General features: G+C 38.2%; 1 protein-coding gene and 1 long non-coding RNA gene across 3 annotated transcripts in view; both read left to right on the top strand.

Moving 5' to 3' along the window:
* The window catches only part of RPAP2 (RNA polymerase II associated protein 2), an 80,956-nt gene extending 68,863 nt beyond the window's left edge, over nt 1–12,093 (top strand). The window contains exons 12-13 of the mRNA XM_045547535.1: nt 7,942–8,091; nt 11,634–12,093. Of these exons, the coding sequence (XP_045403491.1) occupies nt 7,942–8,083 (142 nt within the window). The 3' untranslated portion in view covers nt 8,084–8,091; nt 11,634–12,093. The remainder of the gene's footprint in view (nt 1–7,941; nt 8,092–11,633) is intronic.
* Nucleotides 12,094–14,045: 1,952 nt separating this feature from the next.
* Nucleotides 14,046–21,083, top strand: part of LOC123635401 — a 28,483-nt gene continuing 21,445 nt past the window's right edge. For both annotated transcript variants that reach the window (XR_006734120.1, XR_006734119.1), the window contains exon 1: nt 14,046–15,798. This is a non-coding gene — a long non-coding RNA (uncharacterized LOC123635401). The remainder of the gene's footprint in view (nt 15,799–21,083) is intronic.

The raw sequence follows: 21,083 nt of genomic DNA, 5'->3' as shown, positions 1-21,083 counted from the left end.
GACCCCGTCTCTACTAAAAATAGAAAGAAATTAGCCAAACAACTAAAATATATACAAAACACTAGCCAGGCATGGTGGCACATGCCTGTAGTCCCAGCTACTCGGTAGGCTGAGGCAGAAGGATCACTTGAGCCCAGGAGTTTGAGGTTGCTGTGAGCTAGGCTGACACCAGGGCACTCTAGCCCGGGCAACAGAGTGAGACTCTGTCTGAAAAAAAAAATTAAAAAAAAAATAAGTTCATTACTGACTTTTCTTGTGCTACAGGAGATGGATAACATGGAGTTCCATTATTTTGGCTCCACTTGCTCAATAAACTACAACTTTAACTCTTTATATAGCTTTCTCTGTTGATAGGATACAAACCAGTGATTTAAACGATTATAGGTAACTAACTTACTTCAGAAGCTTAATCAAGACTTTGTACAGCTCTAAATCCTTAGATATAAGGGTTTATTAAAAATGCCAACTTTTAACTAAAAGTTTCTCTCGTTTCAGTTGTCATGCCCAAACTTTGAAACATTTCTTACTACTATATATAATAATTCCTGTTAACCAGATGTTGTTTGACAGCTCAGTAATAACAAATGGAGGGTACTTGTCCTAACCTGACTTGCATCCTCTTCTTTTGATGTGTAGCATATGTGCAGCAGTCAACTAAATAAAGGTCTTATCAATAAGATGCAGTTTGACACTTGGTGTTTTGCTTTTGCAGTCAGGCCATTTACCATATGGTAAAGAACTAGTTATAGAAGGCTACCTGTCTTTTCAGAATTGAGGTTTGAGTTTTCGTGAGAAGTTTCCTCTAGTTTGTGATTTATACGTTGAAAGTTTTTATTACATAGTTTTTTTCAAATTATATTCTCCAGCATATAGACTGTGCTAAGCCATCCTTTTACTGTCACCTTTAGAGGTTTTTATTCACACTTAAAAGCACTTGAGGGAAATAAATTTAAACATAAGAATCTTTTGTTTTTACTCACTGCCAATCATATTCTCTAACTATTTTAAAGGTATTTCCTGCATAAAACACACTATTAAATTATCAGCTGTAGTATATTACTGTTGTTTTTTTTTTTTTTTTTTGAGACAGAGTCTCACTCTGTTGCCTGGGCTAGAGTGAGTGCCGTGGCGTCAGCCCAGCTCACAGCAACCTCAAACTCCTGGGCTTCAGCGATCCTACTGCCTCGGCCTCCTAAGTAGCTGGGACTACAGGCATGCGCCACCATGCCCAGCTAATTTTTTCTATATATATTTTTAGTTGGCCAGCTAATTTGTTTCTATTTTTAGTAGAGACGGGGTCTCGCTCTTGCTCAGGCTGGTCTCGAACTCCTGACCTCGAGCAATCCACCCGCCTCGGCCTCCCAGAGTGCTAGGATTACAGGCATGAGCCACCGCTCCCAGCCTATTACTGTTTTTTATTTAAGTATAAGAAGTTCTTTGGGCCCAGTTAAGTATGGTTTTCTTTAATGTTCACTATTAGAAGTGGCAGGGTTGGAATAGAGGCTTGAGTCCCTTTCAGTGTATAATGGGGTAGAGGTTCTTTAATGAAAAGAAGTAATTAGCATATCATAATTAACAGAGCACAGATAAAGGATTAAGAGGAAGAGGCTCCTGGGGAGTCAATTTAACAAAAAAAAAAGGAGGAGTGGGTGTTTGATAAGATTGTACATTTGTACTTCAAAGATAACTTAGAAATGAGAAATTTTATGATATATTTCTGTGGGGTGGGATGTGTGTTTTTTATTTTCAAGTAATGAATTTGGACAATATTTTGGGGCACTATATCTTAGGAAAATGTAAAGCTAGAAGGGGATATAGGAAAGAATGCCAATCCAAATACAGAGTAGTCAGATGGCATCTATAAGGAAAGGTTAAAAGGACTTGGAATTAACTGTGAACCATTTTCAAGAATATGAAGGAATAACTTTAGGAGCTTGTCCCCCACAAAAAAAAAAGTTCCATGAAGGAGAAAATAAAATTATGCAAGAGACATTTAGATTATACATAAGGAATTATGTCCAGAATTTAAGATTTGTTAAGCATTGCAGCATGCTACACATAGAGGTAAAGAATCTCTGGCTTTTGAGTTCATGGAGGTAGTTTATTAGTAGTCTTGTGAAAAGAGACCAAATCACTACATTAAGAAAGGCTCTTGGATGGGCGCAGTGGCTCATCCCTGTAATCCTAGCACTCTGGTAGGCCAAGGCGGGAGGATCCCTTCAGGTCAGGAATTTGAGACCAGCCTGAGCAAGAGACCCCCATCTCTACTCAAAATAGAAAAAATTAGCTGGGCATGGTGGTGCACATCTGCAGTTCTAGCTACTCAGGAGGGTGAGGCGGGAGGATTGCTTGAGCCCAAGCCAAGATTTGAGGTTGCTGTGAGCTAGGCTGATGCCACAGCACTCTAGCCTGGGCAACAGAGTGAGACTATCTCAAAAAATAAAAAGAAAGTGTCTTGGGTCTCTTTTCTTAGATCATTTAATTCTTAACAGAAAGAGAGTATAGATTCCAAAAACAGCGGAGTCCTCATTTTTCTGCTGCTTTCATTTACCTAAAGTGGCCTCTTAAACTAGTTCTTGTGACATTCACGTTCTTTTGGATAGGAGATAGACAAGCAAACAAATAATAGAATTAGATGATAATACAATTAGACAATTAGTAAGGATGATGGAGAAATATAAAGTGAAGTAAGGAGGTATAGATTGTGAAAGTGAGACTGGATTCAGATGGGAGAGGTAACTGAATAAACTGAATCACATGAAGGGGCCTACCACGCAGAGATCTGGAGGAAGAATATCCCCAAACAAGTCCCTGAGTTGGGGACAAACTTAGCCTCAGTACAGATGAGGCAAGGTTGGCCAGTATAGTTTGAGTGGAGTGAGTCAGGGAAAGTACTCTCTCCGAGTAGATGATTCTATGAGATATTTTTGGTTTCTAAGCATCCTTTATCCTAAAGTGCTCCACTCTGCAGGAGATCTTTCATAGACCAGACTCTGAATATCCTAGAGCCAAATGGTTTCTTGGGATCTCTTATCTCCTGTTGTAATTTCTCTAATCATCAGAGTGATAGTATATAAGGAATTGTATCAGTGACTGAATTATTCATTTTAAATTAAAACTGATGTATAATTACATCATTTATCAGGGTTGGCAAGCTATTTGTAAAGGGCCAGATCATAAATGTTTTTGTTTTTGCCAGCCCTACAGTCATGACTACTCAATTCTGCTGTTGTAGCATGAAAGCAACCAATAGGATACGTAAATAAATGGGTATGGCTATATTCCAATAAAAGTTTATTTACAAAAGTAAGTGGCAAGCCCGATTTGGCCCTTGGGCCATAGTTTGTCCGTGGACCTGTTCTAGGACATTGAGAAGCCAACAAGAGAGATTGTAAAGAATCACGGGTGGAAGGAGAACCATGACTTAAGAATGCCACAGAAGCCAAAAGGAGAAGAATTCAAGGAAGGGAGGATGTGATTAGAGACATAACATACTACAGAGTCAACTAGGAAGAGAACACAGAAGAGGCTCTCAGATGTGGCAATTAGACCATTATTGACCCTAAAAAGAACAGTTCCAGTAATACCTCTTTGTTCATTAGTTGTTGGGCCTGGTTCTAAGCACATGTAGGGACTGTGTTGCTCAGTGCTTTGTGGTTTACAAAGCCTTCTTCCATGGTCATTGCTAACAAAAGCACACTCTGGATAGAAACCTATCTCCAAGCTCAATGCTTGGACCTCCACATCAGGTTCTCAAACTCCAGTCAGCCTGATGACACCTGTCATCAGGGCAGCATGTGCCCTAAAAAGAATCCCAACAGTTTGTTAGAAGCATCTTTGGCAATAGCTACAACCAGCTCTTATAATTGACCAAAACCATAATGGTCTGATAAGGTGTTATGATCTTTCCTCTGATTCATTTATGCAAGCACAGAGCCTCTTGCTACAAAGATAACATGGAAATTCAGAAAATGCCCGGTAAGCAGCCAGGCTGGAAGAGTGGGCAGGTCGTCAATTGCCATTAAGATAATAAAACATATTAAAGTATATGGGACAAGGAAAGTGGAAAACATAAAGATTATATATAGTCCTTATTCAACTTTATTTTGGAAATAAAAGCAAATCATAATTCTCTTGAATCATTCATAAAATTATACTATAAGACAGATTTTCAGGATTTGGCATCTTTCTTGAAATAATATTTATTATGACTTTATAACTTGTCAGAACCATTCTTCATTTTTTGTATTCATGGGCCTGGTTTCTAGAGAGGATAATTTTAAAAACAAAACACAATTTTTATGTGACTCTCCAAAAGTAATTCACTGGATTATTAATGCTTAGAGATGCAGAGGAACCATTACAGTATTTATTCATTTATACCTCATCTTCTTCCAAAAAGAATTGAAATCAACTTACAACTCTTAGATAGTTAATACAGTCAGCCCTTTGTATCCAGGGGTTCTGCATCCATGGATTCAACTAACCATGGATTGAAAATATTTAGGGAAAAAAATTGCGCCTTTACTGAACATGTGTAGACTTTTTTCTTGTCATTATTCCCTAAACAATACAGTATAACAACTATTTACATAGCACTTACATTTATTAGGTATTATAAGTAATGCAGAAATTATTTAAAGTATATTGGAGGATGTGCATAGGTTATATGCAAATACTATGCCATTTGATATGAGAGACTTGAGCATGTGCAGATTTTGGTATCCAAGTGAGATCCTGGAACCAATCCCCAATGGATACTGAGGGACAACTGTATTATATAGTTCTATAATCATTTATGTTCTGATAGGGACTGGGGTTTGAGAAAAAAAGTCTTTTCAGTTAAAGATTAAGAGGGGAAATCATAGGGAATAAATAAGGTTAAAGGAAATCTCGTCGGCTAACTTTCCAAGAGTATAATTATGTAACAACACTTATGTTAAGTGTCAAATATTAAGAATAGTCAGGAAATCCTGGCTCCAGATGCCTGAGCATTGCTATCTATCTGCTTAATGACTTGCTGCAGAAATCTCTGGGCCCCAAGTTGATATTCTTGTCTCCACCAGATACTAGAGTTTGCGTGATTTTTCTATCAGTACTTCTGCCTGCCAACTTCTTGCCATTTTTATATAGGGTCCTCTAGTTCTCTAAAGCAAATTTAAATCATTCTGTTCCTTCTGCATGTTCATTGAGAGCTCAGTACACATCAGTTAGGCTAGTAGTGATTAAATCTATAGAGTGCTCTACAGCTTGCAAAGAATGAAAACTAGCATATTGGCTAAGAGATCGGGCTTTTTGAGATAAATTGTTTAGGTTCAAAGCCCTGACCTGATATTTACTATCTTTGTGACCCTGCGGAAAATACTTCTATTTGTTGTGCCTTTATTTCCTTGTCCATAAAATGGGGATGATACCTATATCCCTTAGGATGGATCACTGTATAATTACAGGAGATAATTCATGCTTATTGGTAGCACATGGTCAGTGTTCATTGATTTTAGTTGATGTTACTGATAAAAAGAGCTATCCCATTTGAATTTTGTAATAATCTTTTATGGCACTTAGGTTATTATTGGCCCCATTTTATAGATAGACCCTAAGGTTTTGAAGTTCAATTTGCCCAAAATCACGCAAGCATTCCTGGCAGAACTAGTATTAGAATTGTGTCATATACAGTTTCCCTAGGGCTTGGGGTTAGCCTGGGGCATGAATAGGTTTCATCTCAGGAGCCAGCTCTAAACAGTTGAAGTGGTATTCACAGTCCTGTTTTGAGAATTCTCAAAGCAGGTCCAAACTCATTAAGAAAAGAATGCTTGGCCGGCGTGGTGGCTCACACCTGTAATCCTAGCACTCTGGGAGGCCAAGGCGGGTGGATCGCTCAAGGTCAGGAGTTTGAAACCAGCCTGAGCAAGAGCGAGACCCCTGTCTCTACTAAAAATAGAAAGAAATTATCTGGACAACTAAAAATATATATATAAAAAATTAGCCACGCATGGTGGCACATGCCTATAGTCCCAGCTACCCAGGAGGCTGAGGCAGAAGGATTGCTTGAGCCCAGGAGTTGGAGGTTGCTGTGAGCTAGGCTGACACCACGGCACTCTAGCCAGGGCAACAAAGTGAGACTCTGTCTCAAAAAAAAAAAAAAGAAGAAGAAGAAAGAAAGAAAAGAATGCGTGATGAGCAGTACTTGCCATGGACTCAGGAGCACAGAGTGGGATTACACAGTTGCTTTCCTTTTTATTTTCTCCTAGCTACAGTTTCTTATTAACCATAGTTTTTCCTTTATAAACAAAAATTTTAGGTAAATTTGAACACATAATGAAGTTATTTATAGAATCATTTTAACCCTATAAATTTGCCAGAGAACTATTACTATTCCTAAAATATTTTGTGACTAGGGCAGTTGACAGAGGAATTCTCTTATAAGCTGTTTCTTTATAATAATTCTTCACATTCTCTGCTTTCATGTGGGCACACAGGCTGAGAAATCTGGGAGTCACCATTTATTTCTAATTTTAGGGTTAAATTTGGAAATTGGGGTTAAGTATTAATGGCACTTTGAGAAGTAATTGTGAAAACCTCTTTTCATAAATGAGCCAAATACTTGTCTCCTTGAAAATCAGAGAAATTGATTTGGATGTGTCATATATATACATACAACATTTTAAATACACACAAAAGCTAGGTTTCTATGGAGATGACATATTTGATCTGCTTGCTTTGGACTTCTTGGTTTTATTTTAGCCAATGTTATCCCATCCCTGGTATTTCTGGCCTTACTGTGGGAAAGTAGCAAGTTGTGTTTTAAATGCTAACATCACGTAAGTATGAGAAAAGCCAGAGTTAACTTCTGGGTTCCACTTTCTCTGCAGGAAGATTCCTCAGGAAAATGTGGCCACAACTGTCTAGGTTTACCTAGGTACCCAGTTTGGGCTTGGCATTGGAAAACTTGGTGAGACCTGTTCCCCAGTATAAACTACCTTTGGGGGAATACCTGCAGACAAAGCTCATGAAGTCTGAGAACTTGGTACTCTGTCCTCTACTGAAGTTCCACACTGAATGCTATAGAGCTGATCTGCTCTTATTTCTTAAACTTTATTGATTTATATCTGATATGCCCAGTGGCAATAACTAAGATTAAATAAGCATCTGAAAGAGCTTTGTAGGAAATATAAAACTTTTTGGAGAAAAAAGAATTTTCTCCCAAAAAGCTTTCCAGGAATATAATTTGCAAGGACTCTGGGAAGATAATCTCTAGAGAGAGAAATATTTATGAAACATAAGGGTCTTTAATCTTTGTAATTAGACTAGATATTGTTCACTTTTTAAAAATCATGCTTATCACACTTCAGTGAAAATTATTTTTTAATATTCCATTATATGCAATCAATCTTCAGGCATTTTTACCAGAAATGGTTAGAGAAAAAAGCATATTGTTCCTTATGAAGTTGGTATTAAGTGTCTTATGAGACGTTATTTATTTATTTATTTTGTGTTGTAAAAAATAAAAATGTTAAGGTTTCATTCAAAAGGTAATCTTATTTATTATTTATTGCCTTTTTGAGGTGGTATAATCCAAATATCCAATATAGATTATGTTTTTAAAGTAATTCTCAACTCTAAGCTCCTCTCCACAACCTCCCTCCCCCCACTGAAAAGAATTCATTATCTGAGCAGAATTTTAGTATTTTTTGCTAGCACAATGAAGAACATGTTATAGATTCAGGTTTTTAGGCTTCTTTCCATACTTAACAATATTTGATCTTTCAATCTTTTTCTGAGACTTCTCTTCTGCCTTTGTTAGTAAAACCTCTCTCTGGGAGTTTTGTTAAGTCAGAGACCTTATTATCCACATAAAATTCCCTATGCCATTGTGAAGATGGGAGTCCCTCAGCCCTTATCATTTCATGGATATGCATTTAGTATTTTTGGTTGTTTCAGACTGACCCCGACTCTTGGCATTCAGAAGCATTCTCAGGAAAACATGATGTTTACACAGTTTATAGCCACCCTGCTTGAAGAATTACATTTAACGAATGAAGACCTTGAAAGTTTAACTATTATATTTAGAACCAGCTGTTAACCAGAGTGGTAAGTTGGATTGTTTTACTGTGTTTTTTTCATCATTTGTTGCCTATGTGGATTCTTTTTTTCACATTGGAAATTTTAAAAACCAAGTACAGACCTCAAGGTGCCCTCAGCTTGCTAAGGGAAGACATGATATCTATCCCTTAGTTCTCAGCTGCTTCAGTCACTTGCTGCCTACTCTTCTTACTTTGTGCCCCATCCTTGTTGCTATTCCTCCTTTGTAGGCTATAACAGTTCTGTTTCTTGTACTCCAGGACACTCCTCATTATCAGTGTCAAACTCAAGCCTGGCCATCCTACATATCCCGTGTGATAAGTTTCTTCCCAGGAAGTAGTAATTTACTTCATCCCAGCTCCTACAGTGATCCATTGTGAACATCCTTATCCTACTGCCCCTTCAATGAAATAACCCCCTACCCAGCCAATACCTTAGTCATCTTATGGGCAGATAAGCAGGTGAATTTATTAATACAAGTCTGGCTTTGTTGAATCCTAACCCTGCTCCCAGATACATAGCCCTCTCCTCTTATCCCAAGTCCTTGCCTCTTTCAGAACTGCCCATCAGAGTATTCCCTTCCTTGTCCTACCTTAATGGTAACTCTCCATCTCTTCCTACCTTACGTCTCATTTCACACAGTCCCAAGTGCTCAGATAGGTATTGATTTAATGTTATAATTGAGGAAATTCATCCTAAACCACAAATGAGATCCTCTCAGGGTGCATTTTCTTTTTTTTTTCCCCCTTAACTTTACTTTTTAAATGATAAAAGCAATATAAATGTGTGTAAAATAAACAGCAATACAGAATTGCATATATAATAAAAAAGGAAAATTCCCCTTCACCTCTGCCTCCAATCCCACCGCCTTCACAGAAGCACACTTGGTATCTATCATGTAATATTTATTTTCATTATTTGAATTTTTATAAAACAATCTTTAAGCAAATCTTTAAATATACAGGAAAGATAATTGACAGTTATTTTGGCAGATAAGAAAGAACATCCCTTTATTAAACTTGCTAGAAAATAGAATGTAAGGAATTAGCACTATAACTGCCTCCCAGTTTATCCCCATTGATCTTTTCAAGTGATCCTGCTACCCTAAGGACCCTGTAAAGCAAAGGCTTTTACTTAGGGAGTGAGCTCAGGGTGGCCTGAATAAGCATAGCATTCAAAGGCACTTAGCGAATGTGGTGAGGTTGGAGATTTTTGCTTTATTTAATGTTAGGTCTAGAGAGTTGAATTAATCATACTCCTTAGCTCATGACACCTTATAGTTAAAAGGTTTCTTTTTCAGACAAACCAAGAGCACACAGTGCCTAGCCAGAAGTTCCTCTAGACCTGCTTTAACAAATAGATACCAATTAAAAATCATTTTTAAGCCAGGCACAGTGGTGCATGCCTGTAGTCCCAACTACTCAGGAGGCCGAGGCAGGAGTTCAAGTCTAACCTAGGCAACATAGACTCTGTCTCTAAAAAAATTAAAATTAAAATAAGTAAATTAAAATTGCAAAATTATTTTAATTAGCATATTTTAAACTTGTATGTAAACAGATGGTGTTAAAGTGGTTTTAAGAATTTTCAACAATAGGCCGGGTGCAGTGGCTCATGCCTGTAATCCTAGTACTCTGGGAGGCCGAGGCCGAGGCGGGTGGATTGCTCAAGGTCAGGAGTTCAAGACCAGCCTCAGCAAGAGCGAGACCCCGTCTCTACTAAAAATAGAAAGAAATTATATGGCCAACTAAAATATATATATAGAAAAAATTAGCCGGGCATGGTGGCGCATGCCTGTAGTCCCAGCTACTGGGGAGGCTGAGGCAGTAGGATCGCTTAAGCCCAGGAGTTTGAGGTTGCTGTGAGCTAGGCTGACGCCACTGCACTCACTCTAGCCCGGGCAACACAGCGAGACTCTGTCTCAAAAAAAAAAAAAAAAAAAAGAATTTTCAACAATAGATGTTTTAAGTGGATTTAACAGTTGCCCTATGATCATTGTTTATTTAAATTGTTCATTTGCTTAAGTAATCAAAGGTAAACCTTGGTCAGTATTATAAGGGATTATGAATAAATGCAGCCTTACTACATAATTTTCCATATGAGAAATAAAGATGGTTGTGAGTAGGTAGACTTTTTTCTGTTTGCATGATTTTGGTAAACCGTGGTAAATTCATTTGAGTCTAAAGATTTTAATGTCTAGTAACCATTTCAAGATTACTAGTTAGTATATGTTACTATGCTTTCAGTTTCAAGTAACAGGAAAAAATCCAGCTCCAACTAACTTTCGTTATGGTGGTATATTAGTTATCTTTTGCTACTAACAAATTATTCCAAAACAGTGGCTTAAAAGAACAAACACTTTTTTTATCTCAGTTTCTGTGAGTCAGGAATCTAGACACAGCTGAACTGGGGGCCTCTGGCTCAGGGTCTCGCGTGAGATTGCAGTTAAGCTATGTGCCAGGACTATGATGTCACCTGAAGGCCCAAGTGGAAGAAGATCTCCTTTCAAGCTCACTCATGTGGTTATTGGCAGGATTTAGTTCCTCTGAGGCTGTTGAACTCAGGGCCTCGGTTTCTTCTCACTGACTTTTATCTAGAGACCCCCTCTAATTCTGTGCCACATGGGCATCTCTATAGTGCACCTTACAACATGGCATGTGGCTTCCCTCATGTGGCAAGAGAGAGAGGATACCCAGGATGAAAGCCACACTCTCTTTGTAACTAATCTCAGAAGTGATGTCCCATCATTTTGCTATATTCTGTTAGTTAGAAACTAGTTACTAGGTCCAGCCCACATTCAGGGTGAGAAAGCTATATAAGGGCATGAATACCAAGAGGCAGTAAGTAACCATTGGGGGCCATCTTAGAAACTGTCTACCAGATACAGAATTGTTCAATAGTTCTGGGGGGAAAGCAGGTTGGGGTTTTTTGTTTGTTTGTTTGTTTGAGACACACAGGCTAGAGTACAGTGGCGTCATCATACCTCACTGCAACCTCAAATTCCTGGACTTGAGCAATCCTCCCACCCCAGCCTCCTGAGTAGCTGGGACTACAGGCGTGTGCCACTGTGCCAAGCTAATATTTTTTAGTTTTTGTAGAGATGAGGTCTTGCTATGTTGCTCAGGCTGTCTTGAACTCCTAGCCTCAAGTGATCCTACTGCCTCAGCTTCCCAAAGTGCTAGGATTACAGATGTGAGCCCCTGTGCCTGGCCCCCTAGTTTTATATATAGCATACCACACTGTCCTCTGGTGAGAGTTTTGAACTTCACACTGATTGAGGACACCCCTGAACCAATTTACTTGGCCACAGAATGCTATGAGCTAACCCAGTCATTCTGGAAAGGAATGAGGGAGACAGAAAGGATTTTTCAACTTACCAAGTTCAGTCAAGGCATATCCCTCAAGTTGGATAATGAAGCTGCGTCTATTCCACCCAAACCACTACTGCCAAATGAGGAAGAAATGAAATGTATATTGGAAAGACAACACAGTGTCTACAACAGCTGGTAAAACATTTTAGATATTTTATTCAAACTATCTTTTTTGTTTCACAGATGCATTCCATGAAGACAAGACTAGAAAATGAACTTCTGTTCACCATTTCTAGAATTCCAGCCACCATGATGGTCTGCTGGTGACTGAAAACTAGCTTTATTCCAAGAAAGACCATTACCTCCTTAGGTTTCAACACCCCATCTCCCAGTCTCTCAGTCCCTAACTACAGAGGATGACTTGCCCAGATAGAGGAGAACCATTACTCCAACAAGGATAACCAAGTCCTTGCATCCCTAGCTACCAGACATGGTATTTTTATTTGAAAATGAAAGTTGAAGTATTAGGTTGAAACTTTGATGACTATTCAAGAAAATATAATCTCTGATTTTTCTGGATGAGTCCAACCATCATATCAGTTGACCAAAAAGTTGAGAAAATTACCACTTTGGCCTCCCAATCTAAACTCTAGATTCTAAAGGACAGCAAGCAATTAGGTCAATAAATGCAATCTAAGATGAAGCTCTTTGGAAGTCTAGTCATTATTCTTTTAAAGAAGCTGACTATGCTGTAAAATGGTCCTGTGCAACGTGGTTAACCTCACAAATCCAAAACAGGAGACACCCAGAACCTTCTGGACTCAAGGAAATTTTTAAAAATAGAATCTGTCATTTGTTTTCAGGAGAGACAATTTTCTAGAATTTAGATTGCTTTTCAAAATGTATATCAAGCAGGCAAATTAGCAAGGCCTCTAGAGCACTTGAAGGGGGTCCTCAGACTGGAAGGCTAAGAAAAGAGATAATGTCAGATCTGTACTCTTGGATACTGGAAGAAATGACAGCTGCTAAAGCCCAAGCATGGAAAGGGGACAGAAAGCAGCCTGGTGGAATAGGGAGCTCAGCAGGCAAGGAGGTAAAGATATGATTTCTCTTCTTGGCTATGCAAATAATTAGCTCTGTGGCCAAGTCACCTAAATTTTCTGGACTTCAGTTTTTTTTACCTCTTATGACTGAAGGAGGGTCTCACCACAACAAAGAAAATCATAGTGTACTAGAACTAATCAAGATCAACAAGGTCACAGGCTACAATAATCAATATACAAAAATCAATTATGTTCTTGCATACTAGCAATGAAAAATTCAAAAATGAAATTAAAATAATTTCACTCATAGCACCAAAAAGAATTAAATACTTAGGAATAAATTTAACAAAAGAAATACAAGTATAATGAAAACTATAAAACATTCAGAGAGATTAAAGAAGATGTAAATAAATGTAGAGACATTTCATGTTCATGAATTGAAAGATCCAGTATTCTTAAGATAGCAGTTCTCCCCAAATCGATCTACAATGCAATCCCTGTCAAAATCAAAAGCAAGCTTTTTTGAAAAATTGGCAAGCTGATCCTAAAACTTAAGTAAAAATGCAAAGATCCAAAATAGCCAAAACAATTCTGAAAATGAAGAACATTTCCTGATTCAAATCTTACTACAAAGCTACAGTAATCAAGATGGCGTGGTATTGATACAAAGATAGGCATAGATCAATGGAACAGAAATGAGGATCCAGGAATACACTCTTTTGACAAAGGTGCCAAGACAATTCATTGGAGAAAAGATGGTTTTTTTCAATAAACAGTGCTAGGGCATTTGGATATCAGATGCAAAAATGATTAATTTAGTCCCTTATTTCCCACCATATGCAAAAGTAAACTCAAAATGGATCAGAGACCTAAATGTTAGAGCTAAAACTATAAAACTTTCAGAAAAAAAACTGGAGAAAAGCTAGATGACTTTGATTTAGGAAAAGAGTTCTTAAATAAGACACCAAAAGCACAGCCCATAAAAGAAAATATTAATAAGTTGGACTTCATCAAAATATAAAACATTTCCACTTCAAAAAGCACCATTAATAAATGACAAACCACAGACCGGGAGAAAGTATTTTCAAATCACATACAGTATCTTACAGAGGACTTACATCCAGAATATGTAAAGGATTCTTAAAACTCAAAAATAAGACAAACTATTTAAAAATGGGCAAAAGATTTCAATAGACATTTCAGTAAAGAAGATATACAAAAAAGATACAGCATATGAAAAGATGTATAGCATCACTAGTCATAAGGAAAATGCCCAAGTTAAAACCAAAATTAGGTACCACTTCAAACCCCCAAGACAGGCAAAGATAAGTGTTTGTTAGGATGTGAAGAAACTGGAGCCCGAATATAATAACATTGCAGGTGGGAATGTGCAGCCACTTTGGAAAACAGTTTGGCAGTTTCTTAGAAAGTTACCCATAAGTTTACCATATGATCCACCGATTCCATCCAAAGACAAATGAAAACATGTTCACACAAAGACTTGTAGGCAGATGTTCCTGGCAATATTATTCATATTAGTCAAAAAGTGAAAACAATCCAAATGACTATCAACTGATAAATGGAATTTTTAACATGATATATCCATACAATGGAGTACTGATACATGGTACAACATGGATGAAACTCAAAAATGTTACTCTAAGTGAAAGAAGTCTGATGCATTAGCCCATATATGGTATGATTCCCTTTATATGAAATGTACAGAAAAGGAAGATCTCTGAAGCAGATATTAAATTATTGGTTGCATGGGTCTGGTCTGAAAATGGATTATCTGCATATAGGCACAAGAGATCTCTCTGGGGTGGTGAAAATGTTCTAAAACTAAATTGTGATTTTTTTTTCATAACTTCATAAACTTTAAAAATAATTGCTTTGTGCACTTAAAACAGGTGAATTTTATGTGTATAAATTATGCTTTAATAAAACTTCAGAATCAGTTTGACAGGGCCCTTCTCTCTGACCTACTAGTGACACCATCATGAGTAAAGAGGGGGAGAAGCTGCTGTATCCCCACTTCTTCCCTGTGTCCAGAGGTATCTCTTCAGTCATCTACCATACCCTGCAGGTCTAGGGGCCTCAGGTAAGGAGCCAGCAGCTCACTGTAAGAACTAGGAATCTAAATGGACCAATGCCCAGATGTACCACTGCCACCAGATCACTGCAGGGCGAGATGCTTTTGAGGATGCTGCATCAGTCTTCCGTACACTCTTGCCAAGTTTATGTTAGCTTGGGAGGACTGAAACAATTCAGTTCAGTTCCATGTACTGTGCCGGATCTTGGTTTCTAAATATCATTTTCCAATAAAAAGAACCCAAGCTTCCTGGGAAGAAAGCTAGTTCTAAGGCTGGGGCAGGGAAAATACAAAATAAACCTGGAACATCTTATAGTACCAGAAAGTAAGCAAGTGCTCAAAAACAAAAGGATAGGAGTGTGTCAAAGACACAGGAGCTCCCAATGGCCAATGCTGGGACAATTTCAGCAACAAAGTAACACAGTGTGGAATTACAACCCAAAGTATAAAATATACAAGTTCATACTGATATAAGTGATTTAATAACATGGGTGAGAAGAGATAAATCTTCCTTACAGAAGAATTCAAATATATTAATATGAAGAGCCCTTCTGCACTACCCAGAGAGAGGTCCACATGACGTTGTTCTGGGTTCCCATCATAACTTAAAGGGAAACTTTCACGACATCCAGAACCCTTGCATGTCCTGCACATGAAGGAGGATGTCCTCAATTTCCTTGCAGCAGGAAATCTGTTGGCACCAACTTTGACTTCCAAATGAAATAGTACATCTACAAAAAGGAAAAGTGATGGTGTCTATTATACATCATAAATCTCCAGAGGACCTGGGAGAAACTTCTCCTAGTGGCTCATACCATCATTGCCGTTGACAACCCAGCTGATGTCAGTGTCACATCCTCCAGGAATACTGACCAGCAGGCTGTGCTGAAGTTTGCTGCCACTCCTATGAAGTCCGAGCCACTACTATTGCTGGACACTTCACTCCTGGATCTGTCACTAACCAGATCCAGGCAGCCTTCTGGAAGCTGCATCTTCTGAAGGTTACTGATGCCAAGGTTGATCACCAGCCTCTCAGAGGAATCTTATGTTAACATGCCTACCACCTCTTTGTGTAACAGATTCTTCTCTGTGCTGTGGGGACATTGTCTTCCATGCAGTAACAAGGGAGCTCATTCAGTAGGTCTGATGTGGATTCTGGCCCAGGAAGTTCTGTGCAGTCTCCAGTGAGCACCCATGGGAATTCATGCCTGATCTCTACTTCCATGGAGATCTCAAAGAGACTGAAAAGGCCATAACCCAGGGTAATTTCAGGGTGAGTGGACTGCTCTAGCTCCTAAGTTGACTGCTACTCAACCCAAGGTTGCAGACTGGTCTGCAGGTATGCTCTGTACCTATTTTGCAGGTCCCACTGCTCAGGCCACTGAATGGGTAGAAACAGCCACTGAGTAATCTTAAGCTGTTTTTCTTAAGCTGTTTGCTCTTTAAGAGATATAAGGTTGTTAGAAAAGAAAGAAATAAAGGAAGTGGGGCTTAGTCCACACTATGAGTGTGGGTTAAATTTAGTGACTTGCTTCCAAAGAACAGAGTAGGAAAAGGAAAAACACTACTTTCACCATGTAATGAAGGTAACATCACCATCATCTGTTCATCATGTACTCCCCAATAGGTATGATGAGAAGGGCACTTCACCTCTGTGGTATTCTTCTCAAAAACCTATAACCTCAGTCTAATCATGAGAAAACAGACAAACCCAGTTTGGGAGACATTTCTACAGGGTACTTAGCCAGTACTCCTCAAGACTGTCAAGGTCATGAAAAACAAGGAAAGACTGAAAAATTGTCACAGACCAGGGAAACATGCAAATTAAATGCAGTGTGGTACCCTACTCTGGATCAGAACAGAAAAAGGATATTAACAGAAAAACTGATGAAATAAAAAAGTCTGGCATTAATAGTGATAAACTTATGCTGTTTCTTAGTTCTGACAAATGTACCATAGAAATGAAAAAATGATGAGAGAAATTGGGTGAAGGGTATACAAGAACTCTTTACTATCTTTGCAACTTTCTATAAATCTAAAATTATTTGAAATTAAAAAGTTAAAAAAAAAAAACCTACTGGCTAGACAAGGGGGATGCAAAGATAATGAAGACAGTCACTGCCCTCAGGTTTTCAGCCTGCCTACAGGAGGGGGTCACAACTAGGGTAAATGCTCTCAAGAGGGATACATATTCTGGTTTGCCTGGGAAAGTCCTAGTCAATACCTGTTATCCCACTATTTTTTTTGTTTCTTTGGGGTTTTTTTTTTTTTTTTTTTTTTTGCTTTTTCAATTTTTTTTAATTTCAGCATACTATGGGGGTACAAATGTTTTAAGTTATATATATTGCCTTTTCCCCACCCGAGTCAGAGTTTCAAGCATGTCCATCCCCCAGACAGTGCTCACCACACCCATTAGGTGTGTAAATACCCATCCCCACCTCCCCCCTCCTACCTGCCCAACACCCAATGAATATTACTACTATATGTGCACATAAATGTTGATCAGTTAATAGCAATTTGATGGTGAGTACATGTGGTGCTTGTTTTTCCATTCTTGTGATACTTCACTTAGTAGAATGGGCTCCAGCTCTATTTAGGATAATACAAGAGGTGCTAGAACACCACTGTTTTTTGTGACTGAGTAGAACTCCATGGTATACATACACCACATTTTATTAATCCACTCATGTATTGACGGGCACTTGTGAATTGTGCTGCTATAAACATTCGAGTGCAGATGTCTTTTTTATAGAATGTCTTTTTTTTTCCTTTGGGTACATGCCCAGTACCCAATGGGATTGCTGGATCAAATGGTAGTTCTCCTTGTAGCTCTCTGAGGTATCTCCATATTACTTTCCACAGAGGTTGTACTAGTTTGCAGTCCCACCAGCAGTGTATGAGTGTTCCTATCTCTCCACATCCATGCCAACATTGATTGTTTTGGGACTTTTTGATAAAGGCCATTCTCACTGGAGTTAAGTGATATCTCATTGTGGTTTTTATTTGCATTTCTCTGATGATTAGAGATGTTGAGCATTTTTTCATGTTTGTTGGCCAGTAGTCTATCTTCTTTTGAAAGGTTTCTGTTCATGTCCTTTGCCCACTTTTTTGATAGGGTTGTTTAATTTTATTTGCTGATCTTCCTGAATTCTATATAGATTCTAGTTATCAGCCCTTTATCAGATGTGTAGCATGTGAATATTTTCTCTCATTCTGTAGATTGTCTCTTTGCTCTTGTTATAGTTTTCTTGGCTGTGCAGAAGCTTTTTAATTTGATCAGGGACCATTTATTTATTTTTGTTGTTACTGTGATTGCCTTTGGGGTCTTCTTCATAAATTCTTTGCCTAGGCAAATGTCTGCAAGAGTTTTTCCAACATTTTCTTCTAGAATTCTTAGAGTTTCATGCCTTAGGTTTAAGTCTGTTATCCGCCATGAGTTGATCTTTGTGAGGTGAAAGGTACGGATCCTGTTTCAGTCTTATACATGTGCCTATCCAGTTTTCCCAGCACCATTTATTGAATAAGGATTCTTTTCCCCAGTGTATGTTTTTGTCTGCTTTGTCAAAGATTAATTAGATGGCTATATAAGGATGGTTTTATATTTGGGTTCTCAGTTCTGTCCATGGGTCTAAGTCTCTATTCTTGTGCCAGTACCATGCTGTTTTAGTTACTATATTGTAGTATAGCTTGAAGTCTGGTAAATTATGCCTCCCAATTTGTTCTTTTTACTTAAGATTGCTTTTACTATATGGGGTCTTCTCTAGTTCCATACAAAGCATAGAATTATTTTTTCTAAATCTGCGAAAAATGATGTTGGTATTTTAATAGGGATTGCATTGAATCTGTAGATCACTTTGGGTAGTATAGACATTTTAACAATGTTGATTCTGCCAACCTGTGAGCATGGTATGGTTTTCCATCTGTTTACATCCCCTGCTATTTCCTTAGTGTTTCATAGTTCTCCCTGTACAGGTCTTTTACCTCCTTAGTTAAATATATTCCTAGGTATTTTCTTTGTTGCTGTTGTGGAGGGTATTGAGTCTTTGATTTGATTCTCAGTCTGACTGTTGGTGTGTAGGAATGCTACTGATTTCTGTACATTGATTTTGTAACCTGAGACTGCTGAATTTATCAATTCCAGTAGTCTCATGGCAGAATCTTTGGGGTTTTCTAGATATACGATCATATCGTCAGCAAAGAGCAATAGTTTGACCTCTTCTCCCGCCATTTGGATGCCTTTGATTTCCTTCTCTTGTCTGATTGCTCTGGCTAGGACTTCCAGCACTATGTTGAATAGAAGCGGTGATAGAGGGCAACCTTATCTGGTTACAGTTCTAAGTGGGAATGCTTTCAGTTTTTCCCCATTCAGTATGATATTGGCTATGGGTTTGTTATATATGGCTTTTATCATTTTTATGTAAGTGCCATCTATGCCTATTTTGTTAAGCGTTCGTATCATAAAAGGGTGCTGAATTTTGTCAAATGCCTTTTCTGCATCTATCAAGAGGATTATATGGTCTTTGTTTTTCCTTCTATTTATGTGGTGAATTACATTTATAGATTTGCATATGTTGAACCATCCCTGCATCTCTAGGATGAAGCCCTAGATTCATGGTGGATTATTTTTTTTATATCACCTGAATTTGGTTTGCTAGCATTTTGTTGAGAATTTTTGCATCTATATTCATAGGGGATATTGGTCTGTAGTTTTCTTCTTTGTTGCATCCTTTCCTGGGTTTGGTATCAGAGTGGTGTTGACTTCATAAAACTTGTTGGGGAGGATTCCTTCCTTCTCGATGTTGTGGAATAATTTCTGCAGGATAGGCACCAGTTCTTCTTTGTAGGTCTGGTAAAATTTGGATGTGAAACCATCTGGTCTTGGACTTTTCTTTTTAGGAAGGTTTCTTATTGCTGCTTCAATTTCGGTACTTGATATTGGTCTGTTCAGAAATTGTTTCTTCCTGATTGAGCTTAGGGAAGCTGTGTGTTTCTAAGAATTTGTCCATTTCCTCCACATTTTCAAGTTTATGTACAGGTTTTTATAGTATTCATAGATGATATTTTATATTTCGGTGGTATCAGCTGTAATTTCTCCTTTTTCATTCCTGATGGTCCTTTCTTTTCTGCTTCTCGTTAATCTAGCAAGAGGCATGCCAATTTTATTTTTCTAAAGAACCAACTTTTTGTTTTATTAATCTTCCATATAGTTTTTTTGTTATCAATTTCATTTAGTTCTGCTCTAGTCTTTCTTATTTATTTTCTTCTGCTGGGTTTGGAGTTGGTTTGCTCATCCTTTTCCAGTGCTTTCAGATGATTCATTAGATTGTTGATTTGTGATCTTTCTGTCTCTTTGGATGTAGGCATTTATGGGTATAAATTTTCCTCTCAGACTGCTTTAGCTGTGTCCCACAGATTTTTATAACTGTGTCTCCTTTATCATTTTAGTTCAAAGAATCCTTTGATTTCCATCTTAATTTCCTCCTTAACACAATAATTGTTCAGTAGAAGGTTGTTTACTTTCCATGACTTTGTGTAGAGATAAGAGTTTCTGTTGGAGTTGATTTCTAATTTTATTCCACTTTGGTCTGAGAAGATGCATGGTATAATTTCTGTTTTCTTTAAATTTCTTGAGACATGCTTTGTGGCCTAGGATATGGTTAATCTTAGAGAATGTCCCATGAGCTGATGAGAAAAACATATATTCAGTGGTCTCGGGGTATAATGTTCTGTAAACCAGCATCATTCTTAATTTAAAGCCCCCCCTGGTCTGGCACGGTATCTTACACATGTAATCCCAGTACTTTGGGAGGCCAAGACATTAGGATCACTTGAGGCCAGGAGTTCAAGACCAGCCTGGGCAACATAACAAGACCCTGTCTCCACAAAAAATAAAAAAATGAGCCAGGCATACGCCTGTAGTCCCCAGTACTCAGGAGACTAAGCCAGCAGGACTGCTTGATCCCAGGAATTTTAGGTTACACTGAGCTATGATTACACGACTATACTCCAACCTGGATGACAGAGCAAGATTCTGTCTCTAAAGAAAAGAAAACACCCCCTTTTACTTCCAAAGGTCTTCTGATAATGAACTGTATGTTCACACCACCTAAAAGGCATAGGGTATGCTACGATGGTCAGAGATGGAAGGGGACTTGTGATGGCCTGGAAAGATGGATCAAGCTTATGAGATGGGGGTAGAAAGGGAGAGGTGCAGCTGAGGCAGGGGCCCACTCAAGAGGAAAGGCCCAGATGCAGGAAAGATACCAGGGTGTGTTCTTTAGGAAAAAACATAAAAGCAGCAAATGTGTAAGAAGATAGTTCCAACTGGGGTTCATAGCCAGCTAAAAAGAGAACCCTGAGCAATAATGTATCTTCAAGCAGATAGAAGGAAAAGTAACTATACCAAACTCTACAGATGAATAGCTTATGAAGTTAATTTTCTTTATTCTCCCCCTTTTCATATGCATTCTCTCCCTAACTTTTCCCATATGTTCTCCAGAACCTTGATATACATTGAGCTCCAACTCACCTAAGCTAACGCTCCAAGGTATTGTGCAA

This window comes from Lemur catta, chromosome 3 (genome assembly GCF_020740605.2).
Source record: "Lemur catta isolate mLemCat1 chromosome 3, mLemCat1.pri, whole genome shotgun sequence".
In the NCBI taxonomy this organism is placed as follows: Eukaryota; Metazoa; Chordata; class Mammalia; order Primates; family Lemuridae; genus Lemur; species Lemur catta.
The sequence above is the reverse complement of the archived record's forward strand: the minus strand, read 5'-3'. Positions and strand labels throughout refer to the sequence as shown.